Source organism: Astatotilapia calliptera, chromosome 7 (assembly GCF_900246225.1).
Source record: "Astatotilapia calliptera chromosome 7, fAstCal1.2, whole genome shotgun sequence".
Taxonomy (NCBI): domain Eukaryota; kingdom Metazoa; phylum Chordata; class Actinopteri; order Cichliformes; family Cichlidae; genus Astatotilapia; species Astatotilapia calliptera.
Window position 1 is genome coordinate 58,251,068 of NC_039308.1, and position 24,770 is coordinate 58,275,837.

The 24,770-nt window shown below is 39.9% G+C and overlaps 1 protein-coding gene across 1 annotated transcript; it reads left to right on the top strand.

Annotated features, from left to right (window-relative positions):
* The first annotated feature begins 1,875 nt into the window (after positions 1–1,875).
* On the top strand, positions 1,876–21,188 carry hgfb (hepatocyte growth factor b). Its single transcript, XM_026176113.1, has 18 exons — positions 1,876–2,027; positions 4,489–4,645; positions 4,906–5,018; positions 5,603–5,717; positions 7,389–7,537; positions 9,116–9,236; positions 10,278–10,396; positions 13,548–13,713; positions 13,810–13,943; positions 14,743–14,836; positions 15,978–16,108; positions 16,988–17,017; positions 17,509–17,614; positions 18,168–18,242; positions 18,374–18,523; positions 18,614–18,720; positions 18,880–19,022; positions 19,561–21,188. The coding sequence occupies exons 1-18, from the start codon at positions 1,976–1,978 to the stop codon at positions 19,732–19,734; spliced, it is 2,136 nt and encodes a 711-aa protein (XP_026031898.1). The 5' UTR covers positions 1,876–1,975; the 3' UTR covers positions 19,735–21,188.
* Positions 21,189–24,770: the final 3,582 nt, after the last annotated feature.

Consider the following 24,770-nt stretch of genomic DNA (forward strand, 5'->3'; position numbering starts at 1 on the left):
TTTCCAAACAAATCTGCAGGAAGTCTGTTAATACTCCACACACTCCGCAAATATGCACAAAGACAGCCCAGCCGTCAGTACCCTGCTCTGCATTGTACCTCCCTCATAAAGAAATTGGTTTTTATCGCATAACTCTTCATTTATACTCGTATCATATCAACTTCTTTACTCTCTATATCATCTCCATCTCTTATTGAACTTCCCCCTTCTATTGCCAGCAGGATGAAGATAGGTTTCTGCCAATAACTTGCCACAGATGTCAGGAGTCTTGCATGGTGACAGCACTCTTATGAGGAAAGTGGTGGGCTACTGGGTCTCTCTAATTTCCATCTTCTAGCAGAAGCTGTTGCTCTTGGAGTCAGTGAAAACACCCACTGGATTCTTGCTAAGAGAAGTCAGTAATGAGATTGTGGTGAAGAAGTCTTTCTGTTGGAAACTCAAACTGGTAAAGGTTATCCAGTCATCTGCTGCTCGTTATGTGTGAACATGCGTGTTTTTGAATCTGTGTGAATGTGAGTTCTGGAAAGACAAAAGAGAGAGAGAAAAAAAAGTTGGAATCAATCTCCCTCAAGCATACAGTGTGTGGTTTAGTTATATTATGTGGATGTAGATGAGATATGGTACACAAAGAAAGAGAGTAAAGAAAGGGAGCTTGAGCATTACTCCAGTGAAAGTATCTGACTCATGCCTGATTGTTTATTATTGCAAATGACTGTAGTCCTCTCAGGAAGCCACAGGAGTATTACTCATTGCACCAAAGAGAAGATAGCGATGTAGTCTGTCTCCCCTTAGACATTTATTCGTCTATTGGTCTGTTTTTGTTTTGCACACATGGTATGATTTGAAAGAAAATACCGGGAATTCCCATAATGCAGCAAGCCCCTGCCTTGTGATAACTTACATGATGTCTCTTTACTGCACTTCTCATCAGGCTCCTATCCAAGGACTGCTCTGTGACTGCTGCATTGAAGGTATTTAGAGAAAAGCCAGCTAAGTGTCATGCCTGCTGTCTTGTGCTGTCGTCACTGGAAATAGACATGTCACTCAGGAGATGGATGCAATGTCTTCATGCACCCCCACCGGTAATTTCACTACTTAGAGAAAGAAGTAAAGTAGCATAAACAACCTCCCTGTCCTTTGCATCCCCATTAGGTTTATCTTTGTTGACAAGTGCCTGCTGATATCTGTTTTGTTTTGGACTCAGTGTTCCCTGGTGAGGTTGTAAAAAAGCAGAGTGAAAAGGGTCCAAAAAGATGACTGAGTAGTAAAAGGTGAGCGAGAGTGAGATAGGTAAAGAATCCGCAGAACAAAACAATTAAAATAATGGGGTTTTTTGCAGACTTGTAGGAACGCATACTGCAGTCTGTCCAAATGTATAACTGTGGTAGCACTGCTTTTCAATTAGATTTTGAGGTCTTCGTAGTCTATGAAATTTATGGATTACAGCAGAAAATGTTTCCCAAAATTTGCCACAATAGCAGAATCATTTTTCCTTCCTTCTAGACATTAAAACTTTTTTTAATTATAAGAAAGTAACCCTCGGTGGAGGGTGTTAAGGAAGAAAAAGAAAGAAAAAGAAAGAGAGGATTTAATATTTCCTAAACCACGGGTCTGAAGACGCAGATGCACGTTGCTCATATAAAGATCAGTTATTCAACGTTGTTACGGAAGAGATGGCAATGTGTGTGCGTGTGCTTAACTAATTGAAAATTGGTGGTGGTTAAAATAAAGGAAATGAGAGAAAAGAAAGAAAGAGAGAGAGGGGTGGAGGGATAAGCAGACTCACAGATCGAAAGAGAGAGAGAGAGAACAGAGGAGGGGAGGAGAGGGAGGGAGGGGTGACGCGGGGAAGTACTTAGAGAGAAGACGCATCATCTGTGCAGTGGTGGGAGCAACATCTCCTGGTTGCAGTCCGACAGCAACGCGAGCAGCTTTTCCGACTTGTTTCCAGAAACCGTTGTTGCGTGACGAGACCATGTGGATTTACAAGCTCGTATTCGGATTCGTTTTCGTCGTTTCTTGCTCTGGTAAGTTTGCCGAAAACTACTCACAACTGCTCCCGTTGCTGCCCAACGTGTGACACCAGAGCCAGCGTGTGAGCGCACTGGTTTGCGCTCCCTGCACAACAAACTGTCAAGCACGAGTTAGGAGTGCCTTGAATCATCTGATTTTATTACTGTCGCTGCGATGTTCGGATAATAACACATTCGTCTTGTGTTTAACTCTGTATAGGTGTGTTATTAATGCAATCTGGTGGTGCGCGATTTATGGGTTAGCGTTACTTAGAGTCAAAACACATCCCTGGCAGTATTTTTTAAGACTGGACTTCAGTGAAAAGAGATGCTTTTGCTAAGAGCAATTACAGAGCTTTTTCATTCTAACTCACTACCAGAGCTCATTGGACTATACAGTATCGCTTTGAAATTTAGCTGAATGAACACTGGGTAAGTGATAAGAAAAAAACATCTGCTTATACGCTAACCCACTGTCACCTAAAGTGACCTGTTAAAATCCAATCAATCGTGCAGTCACCCTCTAGCTGAGTGCAACTTTCGCGGTTCATTGCTTCTTGGCACTCAGCCGGTCAACTCAAGCTGACGAGCGGACAAACACTAGGCCTCTGGTACTCGGTGCTCCCCAGCTTGCTTACCACATAGTAAACTATCCAGACACTGAATCTGAAATCAACTCTGATGTGTGACGTCTTCCCTTCAAGTGATTCAACGATTTTTGTTTGTATGTTCTCTATGTGTTTGTGTGTGTGTCAGCCTCGATTTCATTTGGGGCCAGTGACAAATGACTGTGCATCCCATTGGACGCTGTAAACCTAATGGGATGCACAGTTAAAGCAGACTTCTTCACACATAAAGTATTGTGCAAAAGGCTTGAGTCACTGCTCATTTCTTTATATTTTAGCAGGAAAATGGGGAAATAGGTGCAGTGATTTATTGAAACGTTTGCAAACATAAATGGAAATATGGTTTTTGAAAGCAAGAACAGCGTTTGCACGATTCTTAGAAACTTGAAGTCAGTATTTGGTATGAGCACCTTTATTCTTCAACGCAACCTGAACTCTTTTAGCCAAGCTGTCTTGCAATTCTGCAAGTAGTCTTCAGGAATAGTTCTCCAGGCTTCGTGTAGGTCATTCAAAGCTCTTCTATGGATGCTGCTTCAAAAATGTTGAGGTCCGGTCTCTGGGGAGGCCAATCCATGACTGATAGTGTTCCATGGTGTTTTTCTACAAGGTATACTTTTACTGCATTGGGAGTGTAGTTTTGATCATTGTCATGCAAAAAAATGAAACTACTGTTAGTCAGATGCTTTCCATGGTGACCAAAATCTGTTGGTACTTTTATGCGTTCATTCAGCTCCAAACATTGACAGAGCATCCACTCTGTTTCACAGATGGCTGTAGACACTCACTAATGTACGTCTCTGCTGACCTCCATATTTATTTGGATCTGATTTCTCTTGTCACTCATATTCAGTCCAGTTCTTGCACATTACCTATGCATTTTCTCCTTGTTTCCCTTCCTTAAATATGGCTTTTAAAAGCCAGCCTCCCACTGAGGCTATTTCAGATGAGGCTTTGGTGAGCAGTAGAGAGAGCCGCTAAAGGGCCAAAATGCATCTCTCAGGTCCTGTGTCAGGTCTTTTTTTTTTTTTTTGCAGTTTTACAGTTGTTTTTGTTTTTTCATTCCCTAAGGCCATGGATTTTTTTAAAGACTTCTTCTTTTGTCTTCCATCTGTCCAGTTTCCTCAGTTTTTTTTAAAGTGCACATCAAGCCAGATATGCAAAAGCTTTTTGGGAATCATCTTGTTGGTGCAAAAATACTATTACAGAGTGCACAAGATGCATTTTTAAATTGTTTTGCTAAGTTGCCTGTTACATGTAGACACAATACTGTTTTATTGCTTGGTGTAAGTGCTTTTTTTTTCTAATGGTTGAATGATTCATAGTTTTTTTGTTTGTTAAGTGACTAAACACACAAAAAGAAAATATTTCTGTGAAAATGATCACAAACAAGGACTGGAGGGAAAATAACTGAAAAAGAAAAAAACTGAAAGATATGCAGAAAGTCTGAAGAATTGAGACCACTTAAAATTAAATGAAAGTCTGGCTCTTTGCAAAATAAAAAGAAATGAGGTGTTTGAGACGTTTTCTAGACAGTCTCATCAGCAGACAACAAAGAATACTTTGTTTGTGTGAATTCATTTTATTATTATTATTACTAGAAGTAGTATTTAGTATCCCTTGTGTTAATATATACAATTTAGAATGGGCAGACTAAGACTACTTTTGTCATGGATGTAGAGCCAGACAAGTCTGTAGACTGTCATAAAGCTATCTGTCCGTGTTCAACCACAACAGCATCAGGCCCTTCCTAATGATGCTCTCTCTACCTATAGTTGAGTCTCATTAATAATGTAAAATGTCAAATTAATGCTACTCAGTAATTGTGACCACATTTTGTAATTGTGTATCAGAAGGCAGAAGAAATGCTCTCCAGGACTACCAGAAAACTGACAGCATTCAACTGATGGTCCATTCTGATTCCTCCCACCTGACCAAAAGCAGGAAGCTGAGCTTATCGAAATGTGCTAAAGCCTGCAGCCGCAACAAAAGGCTCCCCTTTACCTGCAGGTTTGTCCATGCTAATGTCATTACCCTTTCAGTTTCAGGATATTACTTTGGTAACATGGGAATGGCTTTCAGTTCGTCTTACTTAATTAATGTTTGCATGAATTTTGATGGTTAGTTTAGCAGGCCTCACCTTTGTGTACTCACAGAATCCCCATGTTACTGGTTTCCTTTTACTTCAAGATGTCATAAAACTGACCATTATTATTCTCACTCTCCCTCCTGTTTTCTCTTCCTCCTTTCCAATCCTCTTTATTCTCTAGAGCATTTGTGTATGATCATAAAAACAGGAAATGCCAGTGGCTGTCCTTCGACAGGAACTCACCAGGAGTTCAGAGCCAGCAGAACATGAACTACCAACTGTATGAGAAGAAAGGTGCTCTACATTTCCATGTTTTTGCTCACCCAGCTGATACATACACAACAAGTGTCTCTGACTCTCAGAAAAAACACATCCTTGAGGTAGCCTTTCTTTCAATAGACACCACTGCTTCTGTAGAGGTTTTGTTGATTTACATTTTTTAGAAAAAAATAATATCCATTTCATAACAATTTATGCTAGAGTGATTTTAGCTCCGTGATGATGGGAACCCTCTGGGGGGAAGACTAGGAAGGGCAAGGACTATTGGCATGTTTATTGGGTTGGGCCACATCATGGTTCATTTTCTGTCATTAAGCGGTGTTTATGTAAATAATGGAAATTCCCACCCGTTTTCAATCACACTGACCACAACTGTGAACTGTGAACATGCCGGCTGTGTAACATATTTTTTACTGAGTCCAGATTTTAAAGATGATTAGGAAAGCAGATTTGACTTTTGGCATTGTCGCATCTCCGTTAAGCTCAGTGTTTCAGATGAAAATCTCCTTCTGTCTGTTTTCTCTATTATCTGTTCTGGCTCTGTATGCAAAGCACTTATCACATTTACAAGACCATTCTCTGTGTCTGTCTTATTTCAGACTATGTTAGAGAATGCATTGTAGGAACAGGGCAGAGTTACAGGGGGCGGAGGTCAGTGACTGTGAGTGGGATCCTGTGCCAGGCCTGGGCTTCTCCTGTTCCTCATGAGCACAAGTAAGAATCTGATGTACTTTACACCACAATGTCAAACAAAATAGTGTTATAAGCTCTTTCTTACTGTTAGTTTTGGCCTGCTAGTAATGCAATTAGCTAGTAGCTAGAGGCTGGTCTGTATGTGTGCATATGTATATATGAGTATGATATATTAGGGGTTGATTAGGCTCCTGGGAGCAGTCATTCATCAGAACTGACCTCATTGTAACGCCTTACACAGTCACAGATCATTTCCTGCTGTGGACCTACTGTTTATCTAGATGTGTATGTAGTGTGAATTCAAGTGTGTGTATTTTACTTTTACTGGCATATGCCACATTTGGTTAAATCTAAGTTCTAGGTATGTCCCCTAAATGTCTAAATCTATTTTTGCTGATAAGATATTTTTCAAAGTAAGAAAAAAGTTAAAATAATAAGATGCCAGTAAAAGATGACAAAAGTGAAATTTGCACTGATCTCGGTTACATTGCACAGTGCAGTTGCATAATTTTTTACCCAGTAAGCAACAATATAGTTACATTAATCTAAGCCTATATGACTAAGATCCACTGTAGACTTAATAGCGACAGAGAGAGCTATGTGCTTCCTTGAAAATCAAAGATGACTGTACTGTACACTAGCCATACTTTATCGCTGAACCCTATGCTACCTCCTCTCTCTTTTGTTTTTAAACTGTTTTCCTCTTTTTTCCACATTGTTGGAATTCTGTTCATTATTCTCTTTATCATTTTCATATTTAAAGGTAATCCAAGATTGAAAGATAGCCACCAATTTCCTGATTTCCAAAACAAAGAGCACATGAATAGTGTTGAACCTTCAGTAAAAAAGAAAAATCCCACTGCCCTTTCTCCTTAGAGATTTAAAACGACTTTGAAAGGCTTTGTAGTGTCGAATCAAAGCCGGCAGTGTACGTTTGCACCTCCAGTGAACCTGCTTTATCAGGCCGTTATTAACTTTTCTGTAAATCAGGTAATTAAACCCAGGCACTTTGTATGTTTTATCAGTTCACTTACAGACATGGGAAATTGACATACACGCAAGCACAGATTAATGCACGCACATACACACAGACACAAGTTCAAATAGCATTTTTATCAGTGTAAGGTTTCCCCCTCCATAGATTGCCCACCAAAGACTTCTCATTTTTGTACCTGTCATTACCAAATCTAGTGAAGGACTATTTCATAGCTTTATCTTTTCCCCATCATGTGGAAAAACACCGCTTGTCTAACAAGCTATGCTTTCTGTGTCCATCATCACAGCTGGTGACTACAGCCATGTGCTTCCCTGATGTAAAAGATATGAGTCATTTGTCAGTATGTTTATGTTACGTCCACCAACGCCAACCTCATGGAGAACTAACTTTGCTTTTAAGTATTAACCTGTTTTCCCTAAAAAAAGACTGCTGTGTCACTGATGATTCAGTCCTTTGGCATAGTTGTCAGTAACTTTTATTTTTGTTAATTTCCACTGGTGGTGTTTACAGAGCAGCACTCTTGTAAATGAGCAAGGAGAAGTCATTCTGTCAGAGATTAAAACCAGAGACCACAAACTGTGACCTTTTGGTGTTTTTCAAAAAGAACTTGCTCTGCATGCGAGCCGAAACGCTGTATTTGGCAGCAGGTCTTGGTACATGTGTTTGTTTTGTAACTGCAGCTCTGCTTCTGACAGATTCATGTCTAAGAGGTTCAGGAAGACGGACCTCCGGGAAAACTACTGTCGCAACCCAGACAACTCTGCTGTTGGCCCATGGTGCTTTACCACTGACCCTCGGCCACACTTCAGACATGAGGAGTGTGGCATACCACAGTGTTCAGAAGGTGGGTTTTACACACAGGCACACACGTTTGCAGAAATATATCAGTGCTTATATGAGCACATATTAATGTTAAAATAATACCCATTCTGCAATCTGCATTATCTCATCAATTGAGGCTTGATAGCCTGAAACGAGCTCCGGCAAACTAGGCAATCATATAGTTGGACTAAGCAAGTTCACCTAAACTGTGCTCTCTTGTGATATCTATCTATCTATATGTGTGTGCGTGTGTTACTTGCTGAGGCCAGCTGCAGCTGTTTCCAGGTGTGTGGTTTGGTTTACACTGTCCTCTCTCATTCCATCAGGCTCAGGGTTTGTAAAGGGTTTGAACCTGAAGAAGCGGGTGTTGGAATGTTACGGGATATTAATCCCCCTGTCGTCTACTCAACATCAATTGTTAGCCATTATATCCATCCCTGTGGCATACATGTGGTTGTGATGAAAGAAGAGGGCCTCCTCAGCATGTTTTAGCCTTTATGTTATATCGCACAATGTTACTGTCAGGCACTGAAGGAGGGGATGATAATGACCTCTGTTATCTAATCCTCGGGGATTCATGCTGTCAGAGGGGTTGTTTCCTCAGCATGCATGGCACTGGATCACTTTAATGAGGCGCCAGGTTGTGGTTGGGTAGGACAAAATGGGAATCCTTCTTGCTCTTTAACTGACACAAGTTGTACAACAAAGATAATGACATTTTATTTTGATAAAAAGCCTGTGCTCTCCCAGTAAAAAAATGACTGGGAGGGTTTCTCCTGAAATTAAGTGGTCCTAATAGGAAACATACACACAGACACGCAAACATGGCGTGTACAAGCACAAATACATGTGCAGCCTGTGGACTCACAAACATCTGTTTCCAATCTGGATCCTTGCTGTTGTTCACACTAGACAGTGTATTCTACTCACCAGGCAGAAAATGAGGCTTTGTCTTTATCCAAGAAACTTTTTAATGTTTGCATCCATATTTTAAATATCTTTGTTTATAACGAGTCTTCATTAAAGCTGAAGTATGCAAGAATAAAGTACTTTGATTGGCCAAAACTGATCATTATGATATACAGTGGAACCCCGGCTTACAAAGTCCCCATTTAACGAAACGCCACCTCTTCCTCCACCAAGAACTTCGTTTCCAGCCAGCATCGCCTCACTCAAAAGGCGATGGAAAAAGGTGCTTCGACTTACGAAAGACCCTCTGGAACGAATTATTTTCGTAAGTCGGGGTTCCACTGTAGTAGGTGTAGAAATCCAGTTCTTGCACAGCCCAGTTGAAAATCTAGTATGGTGAAAGGCTGTTAACGACTTGTTTGTCTAGTGTAACAAACAAAAAAATGTTGCTTATCCCACTTTAAGTATTATGTTATCAAAATGTTTAGTTCAAAATGTAGCTTAACAGTTTGGGAATCTAATATTAAACGCTAAAGTGTATTCAATTTGATCTTCAGCTCTATTCCTTTGTGAGCCCATGGCTATCCTACTAAAAAAAACACACCTCTCATTTATATTCTGGATATATGATTTTTCATTGATCAACTTAGCATTTTTCTAAGATATGTGCATGTGTTTTTCTGCTGTATAGTTGAGTGTATCAACTGTATTGGCGAGGATTACAGAGGACCAATGGACCACACAGAAAGTGGAAAAGAATGCCAGCGGTGGGACTTGGATGACCCACACAAACACCTGTACCACCCCAAGAGGTGATGCTCACAATTGCACACACACAGATACACACTTACCTCTGCAGCGCACAAAATTTGTGCAAGCTCAATCACATCTACTTGCATGCATGCTTATAGCATGAGAATACATTATGTTTTAAAAGGTTCATAAAGTAATTCAATGTAGTTTCGCTGCACTTACTTTGGTGATGAAGTGATTTGGATTCAGTTAGTGAAAACCTTCCCCGAAGGAATAATATTGGAATCCAGTGTGTGTTTATGTGTTTTTTTTTTTGTGTGTATTTAACAATAATATGTTGGGAAAATGCTTCATTTTGACTTAATTGTCCCAAATTGCTTTAAACTCTCAGACTTGGGCCTAAGCTGTTATTCATTTATACCTGTTTTAAGGTTTCATATATTTTAATCTATATTGTTATTCGTTGCACGATCTTCAAAAAGTGTGTGTACACGTCAGCTGTGTGCATCTGTGTCAAGACAGCTAGTGGGATGGCAGGTGGTCTGGATTAGTGGGGACTCGTTAACACATCCTTAATCATCCCACTGTTTATGTAAACGAGGTCCCAGACTGCTCATAGCACTAATGTAATAAGAGGGTCCCACTGCCTGATACTTCATGCCTAGTGGCTACAGGCCTGAAGGGATGTAGGACTTTGGGATGACTTACTGTAGAACACCTGTAGTGGTGCAACTCATTATCTTCCTCACTCCCCTGAGCTCAGAAGAGTTATTAGTGTGTCGGTTACATGCAATGAATTGTCTCTCAACTATTTAAGATAAGATAAGATAAGATAGAACTTTATTAATCCCTCGGGTGGGTTCCTCTGGGAAATTCGACTTCCAAAAAGCACAGCAACGACCGAAATTACAGTTACAGTTACACTGCTTGTGAATCAGCAGGAAAATAGAAACATGGATCTCTTGACTTTCAGAATATAGTGGCAGTTAACATCCTCATGAGTCCTCCAAGTGTGTGATAGTTGTTTTATATTTTATTTATTTGCAATGCTTTTGAGTCTTGTTTCTGCTTACATATTTTTTCTGCCTGTTTTGTATTAGGTACCCTGACAAAGGCCTGGATGATAACTATTGTAGAAACCCAGACGGACGCCAAAGACCCTGGTGCTTTACCACAGACCCAAATACACCCTGGGAGTACTGCAACATCACAGTTTGCGGTGAGCATATATTCATGTTTGTTTGTGTGTGGTTGAATCCATTACCATTTGTCATGCATGTTACGGAGCAGTCTATGCCCTTCTGTTAGTGGCAGTGTTGCTGCTCAGTGCGGGTCGACAAAGTATGACTGACTGCAGCAAAATTTACTGCTTCCTGTACCTTTCATTTTACCATTCCTCCCCTCTTCCTGGCTAATGCTAAAGAATATACAAACACACACTCACCCACCCACACAAACAGATGCAGAGCCCCCCTCCCCTCCCTCTTAGGGTTGGCTCTCTGTTATGTCTTCTCTGATAGCCAGAATGTTTATTTTTTTCCCTGCACCACTGGCTTTCTGTTTATTGTTCTATGCCAGCTCTTATGTGTGGTAGTCAAACTGCACAGGTCTGAATTACTGCTCTACATTAACCTCGTGTTACACATGCAGACACAACACCAGGGTCACACACACTACAAGCAGATCATTTACACCTCATACACTTAGTGCAAACGGTGTGATTGATGTTTAAGAGATCGTGTGTGCGTCACATCTGGCTTTGGCTTTGTGTGTCTTTGCACTTGTAGTAAACCAGCAAACACTGCGTGCTTGGAGTTCACCCTGCAATCAGTGACAAGTCAGACACTGGATTCTTCAAGAACATAAAATAGAAACAGAGCTGGTGTTGTTGTTGGACTCTGCTTTATTCTCTTTAGTCTGTGACCGGCCTGCTTTCCTGCTAGAAGCATCAGCAGTCCTGGCTCCATGTTTACTAGATGGCACTCCACCATGTGGACCCAGTGATTCACTGTTCTCTCCCCCTTATTTTCTCCTCTCTAAAAATTGTCTTCTACCCAGGGCATTCAACCCTTCTCTCACTCTTTCTCTATTATGGGAGCTTTTTGGGAACAGACCAAGTTTACGACCCAGTTAGTCTTAATCAAAACAAGGCACACAGAGACAAACAGATAAAGTGTTCATTTGATAAGGCCCCTTCTTTTGTTTACTGTCAAACTAGTTCAAATCTATTTTTATGCATCTACTATGCACAGCAAATCTCTGTTTTAGAGACTTGAAGATCTGGCGCTTTGTACATTTTCGGGTACAGTCGTGTAATGCTCAGGTTAATGAACTTGTAGCACTATCTAATGAGGATCTCCGTGAAGACAAGTACAGCAGACTCAATTTCGTGCCTTGGTTATCTTTTTGAGCCTAGCTAAACTGCATTCTTTCAAAACCACAGCTATTCTGTTGATGTCAGATAGTCAGTGTACTAAGAGTATTTGGCACCATTTCAAATACACTGTCACACTGAATACATCTATAATCCTGGCTGTTTGCTACTATTGACATCACTGTGCACTAATACAAAGTGGATGTATCTTGAGATCAGGGAATGATAAAACCTGGGGATGAGGACAGTGTCATTTTTAGGCCAACTAATTTGGCTGCCATCAGAGCAAATTGTTTGTTGCAGTCTGAATTGTAGGTGTTGGCAGTTGGGAGACTGAATTCTGCACAGTGAGGGTCTAAATTTACCAGGAGGCAATTTACCCCACAACCCCCCAAAGTAGTGCCCCATTGGCAAGCTGTACTTTTCTGAACATACATACACTTTTATGGCAGAGCATGCAACATTAATCAGTGTAATTGTATCTATTATATTAATGTTTTCCACAGCAATGTTACACAAACACACTTTTTGTTTGACTTCAGTTCACAGTTACCAATTTTTTTTTGCAGAGGATGGCATTCAGACTAACATATTTTGATATATTGGTAGACTCATTTGTTTATGTTTCGTGTGAAAATGTAAATTACAACAGTGGCAGAACCTTGACCCTGTGGAAGTTCCTGAAACATCTTCCTGGAAAATCATTCATGGAGAACGAAATACAAATTTCAGGCAAATAAAAAACCTCCTGGGGGGTTTTTCAACTTTCTATACAGTTCAAAGTTACCATAATTTATTCAGTTTTCATCACTTTTTTTCTCTTACCGCTCTCATTTCACTGATCTGTAACTCACAGCAATTGTTTTCAAAATTTCTTCATACACCATTTAAACTAAATAAGCTTTTATCAGTTCTTCACCATCTCTGTGCACAGTGTAAATTAGGTGGCCAAACTTTTCACACTGTCTTTTTTTCTATGTTAGTGCAATCATAAATGGTAAATTTGAGCAGATTCAAACTAGCCCCATTCAGTGTTGCCAACTCCTCAGTAAGGAAAATCGCTATTGGTTGTCCTAAAAGTCGCTAGAAGTCGCTAAATGACGTTATCGCCTAATTTGCATAATTGGTCATGCTAATCTAATATTAACCTATGTCGTTGGAGAGAGAAATAACATCGTGGAAGAGACATAAAGTGAGTAAAAAACGTCCTAAATGCATTTAGAGTTTATTTAGAACTACAAATTAAATTTCTTTTAGCAATTATTGTTTTTTTTTAATGTCACAATTCCAACCCTGCTCCTTTACCCGGGCTTGGACCGGCAAAAGTGACCCGAAATAGGCACTCTGGTGGAGTTACTTTGTGTGTGTGTGTGTTTATAAGTAATTATATTAAACCTTGTGATCCACAAAACAGCATAAGAGTAAAAGAGTAAAATAAGAACTGACTGCGTTACAGCACCCGCTGCTTGTTGAGAGTAAAAGTGATATGCGCTTTCACGTCTTTTTTAGCGACTTTTTTTTAGAGAAAAAGTCGCTAAGGGGTCTGAAAACTCGCTAAATATAGCGACAAAGTCGCTAAGTTGGCAACACTGGCCCCATTTATACACTGTAGTTGAGGCATTTAAAATTAATTTTCATATGCATTTCATATTGCCTTATGCGTGAATTCCTTTTTTATTTCAGCATTACATATGTTGAGGGAAACAACCACGATTTTAAGAGTTGGGTTAGCCCTCAGTTGTGGTTGGTAGTGTTTAATTCTCCTCATATACCAGAGATAATCCTCATATCGAAGAGGATTTGTTTAGCTAACATATGTAAATAAAGATTGACTTTTGGGGGTTATGCTGAAACATCTTTAGTTGCAAGAGCACAAGATCTTGAGCCTAAATTACTAAGCTTTCTATATACTATACTGTCCTTGCTATATTTTGGTTTGCCTTTTGGTTTGTTTAAGAACATGTGTTATTATTAATTTTTTGTCTATATTTGTTAGAAACCCCTCCTAAAAGTAATGTGGTGGAAACAACTGAGTGTTACCAGGGCAGAGGAGAGGGTTACAGGGGAGCAGTAGATATGACGCCCACTGGACTTACCTGCCAGCGCTGGGACTCTCAGTATCCCCATAACCATACATTCCTGCCTGAAGCATACCCCTGCAAGTGAGTCAGAAACTTACATGATACAACCATCCACTCACTCACCCTTGCACTTACATTTTAGCAGATTACAGCATGACTTTCTCTTGTGTTTTCCAGGGACCTGAGAGAGAACTTCTGTCGAAATCCAGATGGCCAAGAATTCCCCTGGTGCTTCACTACAGACCCAAGAGTCCGCACAATGTCCTGCATTAATATCCCTCAGTGTGGCACCCAAAACAGGCTTGTCAGCGGTGAGAGACTCAACGGATTTATTTGGCTTTGACAGGAGCAAGGGAAAAGACAATTTTCTCTCCATCGGAAGCAGATAAATGCGCATATTCTGAGAGAGATCTTGTAACCACACACATCCCAGCGGAAAGCTGTTGCCCTGTAAGAGTGTGGGAAGGACTGACCACCATGTATCACACAAATAAAATCTGACAGCAACTCAGGATGGTCAGTTCTTACTGGTCACTAAAAAAAGATCGAAAGATTAGTGCCATTTGAGATTCTTTTCGAGGTAGATTTAGAAGTTCTACATGCAGATCTATAGCTGAGTAGGCAAATTCAGATTCCCTAAGGGATTTTAACGGATATTCTTTCGAGACTGAGTGGGCTTGAATTGGAATTATAAAACCACTCTGAGGCTATCTTGTGGTTTACGCTTGAGAGTTCAATACATTCCCATATACAAAATACTGTAAATTAAATGAAGGGTAACAAACAGCTAAAAAAAATTATGAACGGCGGTATTTTTCTCATTTATCATTGTCAAGGATTACTTTTGTGTTTCCAGCCAAGCATAAAGTAGGACCACTACAACAACTACGATAGCTCAGCTAAGGGTTGTGTATTCTTTTGCTCATATTTGAACACAATTCACAGTTTTTTTTTTACTCTAGCTTTTCAGTTGAACAGCACCACATGCATAATTGTACATTTATAGAGACTGTTTTGCATGTTTTTGTTTAAAGCCCTTATTTGTTTGCACACGCAGTATGTGTCCAGACAGCCTATCTAATTCTTCTATCTCATTTTGTCCAAATCCAGACTGCTATGAAAGATTTGGAGAAAATTACCAAGGACAGCAGTCAAGGACTAGATCAAACCTGCCCTGTGCTCCCTGGAGAGACCACAGCAACAGGTCGGCCCACTGGATCTCTGCTACTTCCTAATCACTTTCCCAAACTTCACTATGATGTAGAAAACAGACTTGCACCATTAATAAAACTGTAGACAAGCACTACTGGCTAAAATAGACATTTAAATTGTCACACCGGTCCACAACATGTTAACCCACAGACCCCAACAAAGTGTAAGAGATTTTAAGGCACTCAGTGAGACAAGAAGAAGAAAGAAAACACAAATTTTGAACAGAAGACGACCTTGTGCACGACAGTCCTGCTATGCAAGTGTATCTGAGTTTTCTAGAACCATGTGTGCAAATCTGAAACATGGTGTTGTTTTAGGGAGGCACTTTGTAAGTGACCTCTACTTAAGTCTCGCTGTTGTTAGTCAGTCAAGGCAAGCCACTGGTTCTCAGAGGAGAAAACAACTCCTAGCCTCCCCTACAGCTTTTTTATGGCTTGAGAAGCGTTTTCCTGAAAATGACCCAGCTGAGCAAGAAAGACTCCCAGAGATAACTTGGCTGGGCGATGCACTCTTTACAACTCACCCTTGACCCTAAATTCGCTCCTTTACAGGAACACTTCAAAGCCACTCAACCCCACTGTATGGCTCCTTCTAATGGGTCAAAAGCTGGGGTTAGGAAGTCAGAGAGAGAGCTGGCTACACCAGAAGGATAATATAAATAAACATGAATTTTAAACCCTTGATTGCTATGATTTCACCACCTTATTAGTTAAGGAATTTGGTGTGAGAAGGGATTTAGTTTGTGGTTTTAAAATTGTAGCGAGAATGCTTCATGTGTGGGATACGTCTGCACGAGTATTAGATATGTGAATGTAGGTGGGAGCATACTGTCTAAGTGAGTAATTCCTTTGCAAATCACCTCATTATCTTGTCTGGAGGGAGAGAGCCTACACAGCTGTGTATTTAACGGTCCAAATCCTATCTGGCTAAATTCATTCAGCTTTTTACACATAGTTATAAATCAGTAGAGATCCTTTTTTTAACTGTCAAAACAAGACAAATTATCTGCTTAAACTAAAAGAAAGAACGAAAGCAAAGGAGATGTTTCTTTTGTTTTCACATTGTCTTTGGGGCTTAATAAATGTTGATGAAAGATTTGTTAAGGGATCATTCGGGTTTCTGTGTTTGCTCAGTGGTGAGAGGGGCATGCCGACGGCTGGCCTGGAAGGAAACTACTGTCGAAATCCTGATAAAGACAAACATGGTCCCTGGTGTTACACCAACAATTCTGCCATACCCTGGGACTACTGCAATGTGAAACCATGTGAGTGTCAATCCATACAATATGAGCACTGACACACACACAGAAACATAAAAGTCACTTAGATAATGTGTAATTGAAGCTTTATCATAGTCCTAGAGAAAAGACTGAGCTAGTGTTTTTTGTTTTCACTTCTGTTTCTTTCTCTCTCACTCTAACACACACACACACACACACACAGAGAGAGAGAGAGAGAGAGGGAGAATAATTTGGAGTGGGTAAGTCTGTCTATACTCACAGGAGATCCATAGTCATCAGGAAGCCTGAGGGTTTTTGTATGGAGCCAGAGGCATCATGCTTGCAACTAGCTTATAAAAGTTTATGAATCTTTTTCTTCTTTTTTACACTTTTTTACACTTTTAACTACAAGACCATACCCTTGTTGTATTTCACGTTTTAGGATTCCTTCTCATTTACTGTTTTGTAAATAACTGTGTTACAATTCTGATTTGTTATTTAATATATTATCCTTACCATCTGTTATCTTGCCGAGCCTCCATTAGTGGTGTGAATAATGCATCCATGTTTGATTACTTGACATGAGCAGATTATCAGAATATAAATGAATTCATGACTCCTGACCTTAAAACTATGAGAAAAGTGCTTTAAAGTATATAAATAAAACATAAGCAGTTGTGCTCTTGTGGCGTCTGTTACATCTAAAAATCTAAAATTAGGAAGCAGCTTTAACCTACAGACACACTGCAACCCTTTTAAGGCGTGTTGCATTCAATTAAACATGACATGGAAAACAAACTCATTGGCTCTGGTAGCTGTTGCTCTATGCTCACTGTGAAATGTACACCCCTGTGTGAGGTTGGCTCTTACCTTGTATGAGTTAATGCGCCCTGATCACTTGCTTGTCTCCTTGCCTCTCTGCAGGTAATGCTTCACAGAACACCATCCAACTGGGTGAGAGTCTCTCTGTGCTCATCTGTCTGCCTGTGTGTGCGAGTGGCTCAGTTGCTGAACTGTATTTGATTGGCTACAGAACTTGATGGGGTGCTTTTTATGTCCAGCTATAATGATGCATGAGATAATGAGGTTGTGGTGGCATCTGTTTCCCTTTCTGTGTGTCTCTGTTGGTCTTTCTGTGTTACTTTGTACTCTTTTTCACATAGTAATTGAAGAACAAATGATGAATCCTCTGCTCTCTTGACATACAGAGTTCAGAATACAAATGGGTTCTGTTAACATTTTCAGTAATCACCTTAATTATCGGCCTCATCAGTTAATGTTCTTATGATGATGATTGAGCTGCGTCGTTAGGCAGCTCGAGTGCCTCTTGTATTGTGACTATGTAAACAATATATGTCCGTGTTAACTACAGTGTCATTGTGTCTGTGACCGTGTCTTTATGGCTAAAATTTAATGTATATTTTATTTGCGCTCTCACTTTCCAGGTGAGGAGGCTTCTGTGAGCTGTTTTGTCCATAAGACAACGAGGATCGTAGGAGGAAGTCCAATGAGCATATCAGAAGGCAGCTGGATGGTCAGCATACAGAAAGGGTATGGGATTTAGCGTTCGACACATTTTCCTCTACTAAAGAACAGTGGAGGATCCTGCCCAGACTATTGATTAAAAAAAATCTGAAGGGTTGCTTATTCTTTTTCTTTTTATCTTGTCGACTGGGTTTTAGGATTTATGTACAACATATGTTTGTTTTTGCTTTGAACCTTGACATTTATGATCAGTCAGCATGTACATATAGAAAAGAAACAGGGTTAAGAAAACAGATTACCACTGTAAGAAGTTCACTTATAATACTCTTATTTCTCTGAACAACATAAGGATTAGCCTATTAAGCCAGATTCATTAAATACAATGACTGTCTAGAACATAATTATTAGTTGTGTGCTTATATATTGGTGAAGTTTCAGATGTATTGACGAAGAGCTTGTGATGTGATTCTATTAATTGTATTGTCAGGTTGTCATAGTATGATTACAAGCTTTTTCCCCGAGATTTTCTCCCCAAAGTGGCGCAGTTTCAGGTCATGTATGCTGTGGGATGTCATAGATTTGACCTCAATATAATATTTGTGTTTTGTGCTGTTCTCAGATCAATGCACTGGTGTGGCGGTTCACTAATACGAGACGAGTGGGTGCTTACTGACAGAGAGTGCTTCTCCTCATGGTAATGTTGTCTCCCTTTTTGGTTTTTGGAGTAGGGCGGTAAAAAGTTAAAGGATTTGAGCAGTTTTAACCCGAAGAATGATAACTGTGCAGTATTTCCAACTGTATTAACTTTTTCTTGTGCCTGTTCAGTGTTCCGAACCTCAGCGAGTATCGAGTGTGGCTGGGGGTCTCTGATATTCGAGAGGGCGCTCCTGACTGGTCTAAGAGGCAGGAAGTCAGTATAGCCCATGTAATATGTGGCCCTGAGGGCTCCAGCTTAGCCCTCCTAAGGCTCTCTAAGTGAGTGCCTGGAAAAATAATCTCAGTGATATATTGATATATTTTTCTGTACTTGTGATGCTAATCATATTTTGTAAATATGTTTTTCAGGCCTGCCCTTCCTGCAGACAATGTCCATACGATTCAGCTACCTGTGGCTGGGTGCAGCATCCCAGAAGGAACAATATGTAAAATGTATGGATGGGGAGAGACCAAAGGTACTAATATTATATATTGGATTATAGTATACATACCTATTTTCTGGTTCTTATGCTTGCAATATGTTAACCCTGGGTTCTTCTTAACATTGTGTTGCACTGTATTATATTTACTACAACAAAACACAGGCAATGAAGTGCAATTTTTAACTCTTTCAGGCACTGGCTATGAAGATATGCTAAAGGCAGTGGAACTGCCCATTGTCAGGAATAACCGGTGTAGAGAAATGCACAGAGGAAACCTTCACATCACCACCAACAAGATCTGTGCAGGAGGGAAGAGGAATGAGGGAGTGTGTGAGGTAAACTGTTGTAAACAGTTTGTATTGTTTTCCTAAAGAAGTGTTTTGGTATTTACACACAGGGCAAATAACTGTTTTAGTGATCAGAAGGAAAAGTGCTCACTAGAATTCATACAGTGCACTCAAACCGTGTTGGTAAACAAGAACAGGCTTTTACTCCTATGGATAAAGTAATTGTTCCCAGTGTGAATCTACGTGGGCATTAGCGCCTTTGTTTAACACAGTGCTTCCAAAGCCCAGTTTGATCTAAATCTCAAACAAATGTTATGTGAATCCGTGGGCTTAGTATTCAGTCAGTTGTAAATAGAGCAGCTGGAGACTGTTGCGCTAAATTTCATCAGCTATCAAAGACTTGATTTTGTGGTTTCTGGCTTTAGAAAAGAGCTGCCCATGTTTGGATATAATATCTATAACAGAACAATTTCATTTGAGTGTCAGAAACGTAAAACATTAATGTTAGCTGTTTAAAACTACGGACAAAGAAAAATGTGCTATAAATTTAATCTTTCTTCTTTTTTTTTTCTTTTTTTTTTCGCAGAGGGACTATGGAGGCCCTCTGGTGTGTCAGGATGGGTATATCAGGGTTATTGTTGGAGTAAGTGTCCATGGCAGAGGCTGTGCTCGGGCCAACCAGCCTAGCATCTTCATTAACGTGCCCTTCTACACGCAATGGATCTACAAGGTTTTCAAATATTACCCCAACACCGTCTAGAAACGTAACCGAGAATGAAAAAAGTTTGGGGGACTAAATCTGACCAAGACCACCAGTGGTGCACGCAGGATGCCTGGTTTATATGTTTTGCATACTTACACAGTCCAGATCAATAGGAAATTGATCCAAGGATGTACTTACACTATGATGTAATATTTAAAGTATCAACAAGAATATTCAGATTCCAAAAGGCACTGATGGCAGTAGAGTGGATGTTTTATCTTAGACATATGGTAAGAAAGTCAAGAAACAACAAAGTATGGCTTTGACTGAGTTGGGAGCAGAACAGACAAACATACACATATATGTATATATCTTTTTTATCCAATTCACATTTTCCTTTGGGTAGCAGTTCCACCATAAATTGTGTATGTGTGTATGTAATTACTCTTGATTCCTGGCATTACTTGAATATTTTAAATACCAAATTCGGTGGTTCAGCAGCTGCTTTTGTAGAGTACGTCAATGGGCCACTTAGAAAACTATCCAGTGGTAGGGCAACGTTAAGGACACTATGACGAGCTTTGATAAAGTGGTCCTTACTGTACATACTATTTTAATGAGTGTGTTTGTGACACTCTTAATTCATTTAGGTCTTATAGATCTATTATAAGGGAACTCAGATGTTGGGGTGGATATAAAGTGTGCTATCTCCGTGTTTTAGCTTTTAGCCACATTTCTGTTTCATTGTGGTGTCAAATAAACAGAAATACCTAAATAAACTGCATCTTCAGTGTTCTTCTCCTAACACAATACACCTGACTGAAAGATGCTCTTTGCTTTCTGTGTAAAAAAAAATGAGTGTATGGTTACCCAGTCTTCACAGGATTTGAAAAACATGTATTTTTTTTCCTTTTATGTGTGCACAAAAGTTCTTTCTGTACAGAATATAATATTTCGTTTAAAAAAAAAAGTTGAATAGTCATTGGTATGTCTGTTTTTTATGTTTGTTTTTTATGTCTGTGTATGTGCAGAGGGAGAGTGAGTTTTGCCTGTGAGCCTGTGCACGTTTAAACCAGAACTGAATCCACTCTCATACCTTGGCAGACCCTTATTTTAATTCCACCCTAGATATTAGCGTGTCAGAGTCTGCTGTTTCCAACTCTTGTGGATGGGATGTGGTCTTTGTAACATTACTGTCTGTGATGGGTTTCACTGTGATGACTGAACAGCCCTTGAAACAACTTGACACACTTCTTTTTCCAGTGTCAGTGATTGAGATGGCTTTACAGCTACATTATTTTTGCATGAGTGAGAAAAATGGTCTGTGTGTGAATGTGTGCACACTAAAAGATTCTGCAAGCTGCTATATTCCACAGACTGTACAGTAATGCCTTATAATATAAAATGTGTATTGTATTGAGTGCATTTACTATGAGCGTGAAATGTTAAACCCAGTTTCAGCATTATTTTCAAATGATGCCTGTCATTATATTAAACTCTTTTTCTACTTATCTGTGAATTGAATTTTAATTTCATGTTTTAAATGTTGCATTCTTTGCATTCTGAGTACAAACATGCATAACTGCAGTCAGTTTGCTGCATAATTAATAGAACAGAGGTTGGTTGTTGTATTTCACTACCAGAAGATGGCACCATGGTAGCATAGAGACTATGAGGACGAATTTGTAATCTTGCTAATCTCTCTTTCTCCCTCTTTCTCACACACACACACAGACACACACAATCCATACAGCCACATTCACTTTCAATTGCACACACAAAGTGGCATATACTCACACACACCACTGGTTCCAGCCATGTAGCTGTTCCTGATAAAAACACTACACCAAAATAGCCGAATTTTGGTGTCACCACATTCAGAGTTTAATAGAGTGGGAGTGTGAGATAAATATGAGGGGGCACGAGAGTATATGTGTGAATGCGAGTGTTAGAAATAGAACGCATTAAGGTGAAAGAGAGCAGCTACTGCGAGCTGGAGATTAAACGCTGAATCCATTGATGCTGTATTAAGAAACTTATGGAGCAAGCAGAAAATGCTCTGGGATCGACACTTTCCGTTGCAACGTGTGTGCTGCTTGCTGATGCTGAGACAACACACACAGACACGCGCGCACACACTCGTACTTATGGCTGGGACAGTACAGTATCTGTGATAATGCATACTGTAGGCATCAAAGAAATATGACGTGTAAGAAGTTTGCTTTCATGTGCAGGTCAGCAGGGTGAACGGAAAGACATGGAAATGTAGATATAAACGAGCAGATAAACACAAGGACACCGGTCCCCTCCCCGCTCACCCCCTCTGTGCTACAGCATGCAGGAGGCTAATGATCCACTGAACATGGTTTGTGTCACGGCTGTTCGCTCTGGCATGGAAGCACAGTCTACAAGACATAGGGTAAAGAAAATGATTAAGAGCAATAATCAATTTTCAAACAACGATTAGTTGTCGACAGTGCTGCGATGTGACAACTTGAGGAGTAAAATGAGACACTTTTATCTCTCTCTATCTGGCTGGCCATTGAAATTCAAACACAGTAGCAGGATAGTCTCACATGCTGCCACAGTTGGCTGACGACTCCAGGCAGAGATCTGCTTCTCAATCCCTCTGTATGTGTGTCTTACGTATGCGACTAAATGAAAGAGAGGGAGTGGCTAGAAGAGAAAGATGGAAAATGAGAGAGGGACTGATTATTCCAGAGAAAGGCTTTTATAAGCCACAAGACTCCCATTACAGATCATTATGTTTCAGATTTAGTTAAGAATATCTTTCGTAATCTAATTGGGTTGTCTTTGTAATGTCATTTAACCTCTTTTTAGGCACTTTCACTTCTCTCTGTGGAGTCGTCGGTTTTGGGCCTCTGTTATACCTGTGTGTATTCGAGTATGCTTGTGCGCGCGTGCGTGTGTGTGCCCATTTCCGATTGTCAGATTATTATTACTTCCAAGTGTAGGCTTACAAGAGTGTAGAGAGGAAATCTGATCATATCCAAGCTTTTGAAAGTATCTTTCTCCTGTCAGGATTTCACCTTGTAAAATGACACACCTTTCCATCCCAATACCAACTCTACCTGATACTTTTCATAGTATGTTCAGTTAAAAAACACACAAATGCACCCACACTGGACAGCCATACATAGCAAAGCGAATAGTAAAATAAATCTTTGTCAAATAAATTTGAATAAAGCTCATTTTTATTTAATTACTAAAACTGGAAAATTCTCATTGTTATGAGTCCCACATTAAAAAAAAAAAGATAATATAAGAAACATGGGATGCAATTGAGTTTTCCAGAAATTCTGACAGGTACAATGGTCTACAAACAATCAGCGAACACAGCAGAGCACATTGCCCATGAAATTAACTCTCCACATCAGCTCAGCTTCTGATCTTCTAGACACTGACTGAATAACTGTTTGATTCACATCTTATTGTAGAAATGTTTGAAAATGAGCGAGAAGAGGTAGTAGCAAGCAAACTACAAGAAGGCACAGATTATTTTTCAATTTATTTAGTCAAGTGTTTTCTTTCTTAAAGCAAGTACACAATCTTGTTATACTTACCACTTGTATAGTTTTGCTCATTTTTGACCTGGATTAGCATGTTTGGAATCATCTGCTGAAGGATTTTCTTTTTTAATTTTACATTTAATGCTAATTTGTTTCATTCAGTGTTTCATTAAAAGTGATGGGAATAACGGTGTTACAACTAACGGCGTTACTAACGGTGTTACTTTTTTCAGTAACGAGTAATCTCACTAATTACTATTCCTATCGTTACAACGCCGTTACCGTTACTAACAAGAAAATGCGGCGCGGTCGCATTACTATTTTTCAACAAACAGACGGCTGAAGCTGTGTTCAGCCTAATGCATCTTATATCAGTTGCACGGAAGTAGCTGTCTGCACAAGTAATCTGGGTGCAACAGCTTTAAGCTGCCGCGGACAGCAATCACGATCACTTTTTGGCACAACACCTGGAGCTAATGGGGCAAAACAATCGCATGGGTGCTGCTGTTTGACTGAGAAAGAATAAAGTAGTCGTGGTAAGCCAATCACATGACCACTTTAGGATGACAAAGCAACAATGCGATATATATACCAGTTTTTAAATTGTGTTGATAGGCCACATAAAACCAGAGTCATGATAAACAATATATACGCGGCGTTTTTTCCTCAATAGTTTCGTCACGTTTAACGTCTAAGGACAGCGCTAGCAAGCACTCGCTGCTTAAGACCAAAAAATACAAAAACAAAACAAAAAACAGCCCTTTCGTGTTGGTGGATAAATGTACCATGTCGACCAATCAAAAAATGATATGGCAACATGACATTTGGTTGTTTAGGAAGAGGGGGAAGTTTTAGGAGTGACGGCGAGATCTCCTCAGCTCTTTCTGGGACAGTGGCGCGGCTGCCCCTCTGTTGGTCTTCCTTGGTCTCTTGTGTTCTGGGGGCCTCTGGATGTCTGGAGTTTTGATCTCCTCCATACCTGCTTCATGCCCTGGAGGACGGGGTTGTGGCTCCCCCACACCCTCTAGCAGATCATTACATGAAGGAACCTTTTAAATACAAGCGCGCTCATGCTCACAGGTGTACACACGGATGCTCACACACACAAACTACACCCTTTTTGGCTCCTACCTCAAAGCACACTGTGTGCTGTCGATCTTACGAGCTGCACAATAATGTTCAATATTTAGTATTTACTGTTATATTCCCATAGATCATCGTGATGTTGTTTATTATATTGCTCTTTTTTTTCTTCTGCTTGTTTTCTCTTTTTTCTTTCTCAACAGGTGATCCAGGTGATTGATATATGTGTTTTTTGTCTGCTTAATTTGTTGGTTTTTGTTGTTTTCCCTTTATCACCTTTCCTCTTCCCTGCTGTTTTTCTTTCCCTCTTTCTTTCTCCCCGTTTCTTTTCCCCAGTCAAGTCTGTCCCGTATTTAGCAAGTGAAAATAAAATAAAATAAACAATAAAAGGTGAATCAAATAGACCATTACGGCGAGGCTGGGATGGTCCATTTGGTAAAGTAAATCCGTTGGGCATCTTTCTTCGCCTTCAGACAATAA

What these genes read in the sequence shown, in the direction of transcription:
- hgfb (XM_026176113.1), top strand. Translation starts at nt 1,976, where the DNA reads ATGTGGATTTACAAGCTCGTATTCGGATTCGTTTTCGTCGTTTCTTGC. An exon ending in CCTGTTCCTCATGAGCACAA is followed by an intron (nt 5,718 to 7,388) that starts GTAAGAATCTGA and finishes TGCTTCTGACAG; the next exon opens with ATTCATGTCTAAGAGGTTCA. An exon ending in GCCCTCCTAAGGCTCTCTAA is followed by an intron (nt 18,524 to 18,613) that starts GTGAGTGCCTGG and finishes TATGTTTTTCAG; the next exon opens with GCCTGCCCTTCCTGCAGACA.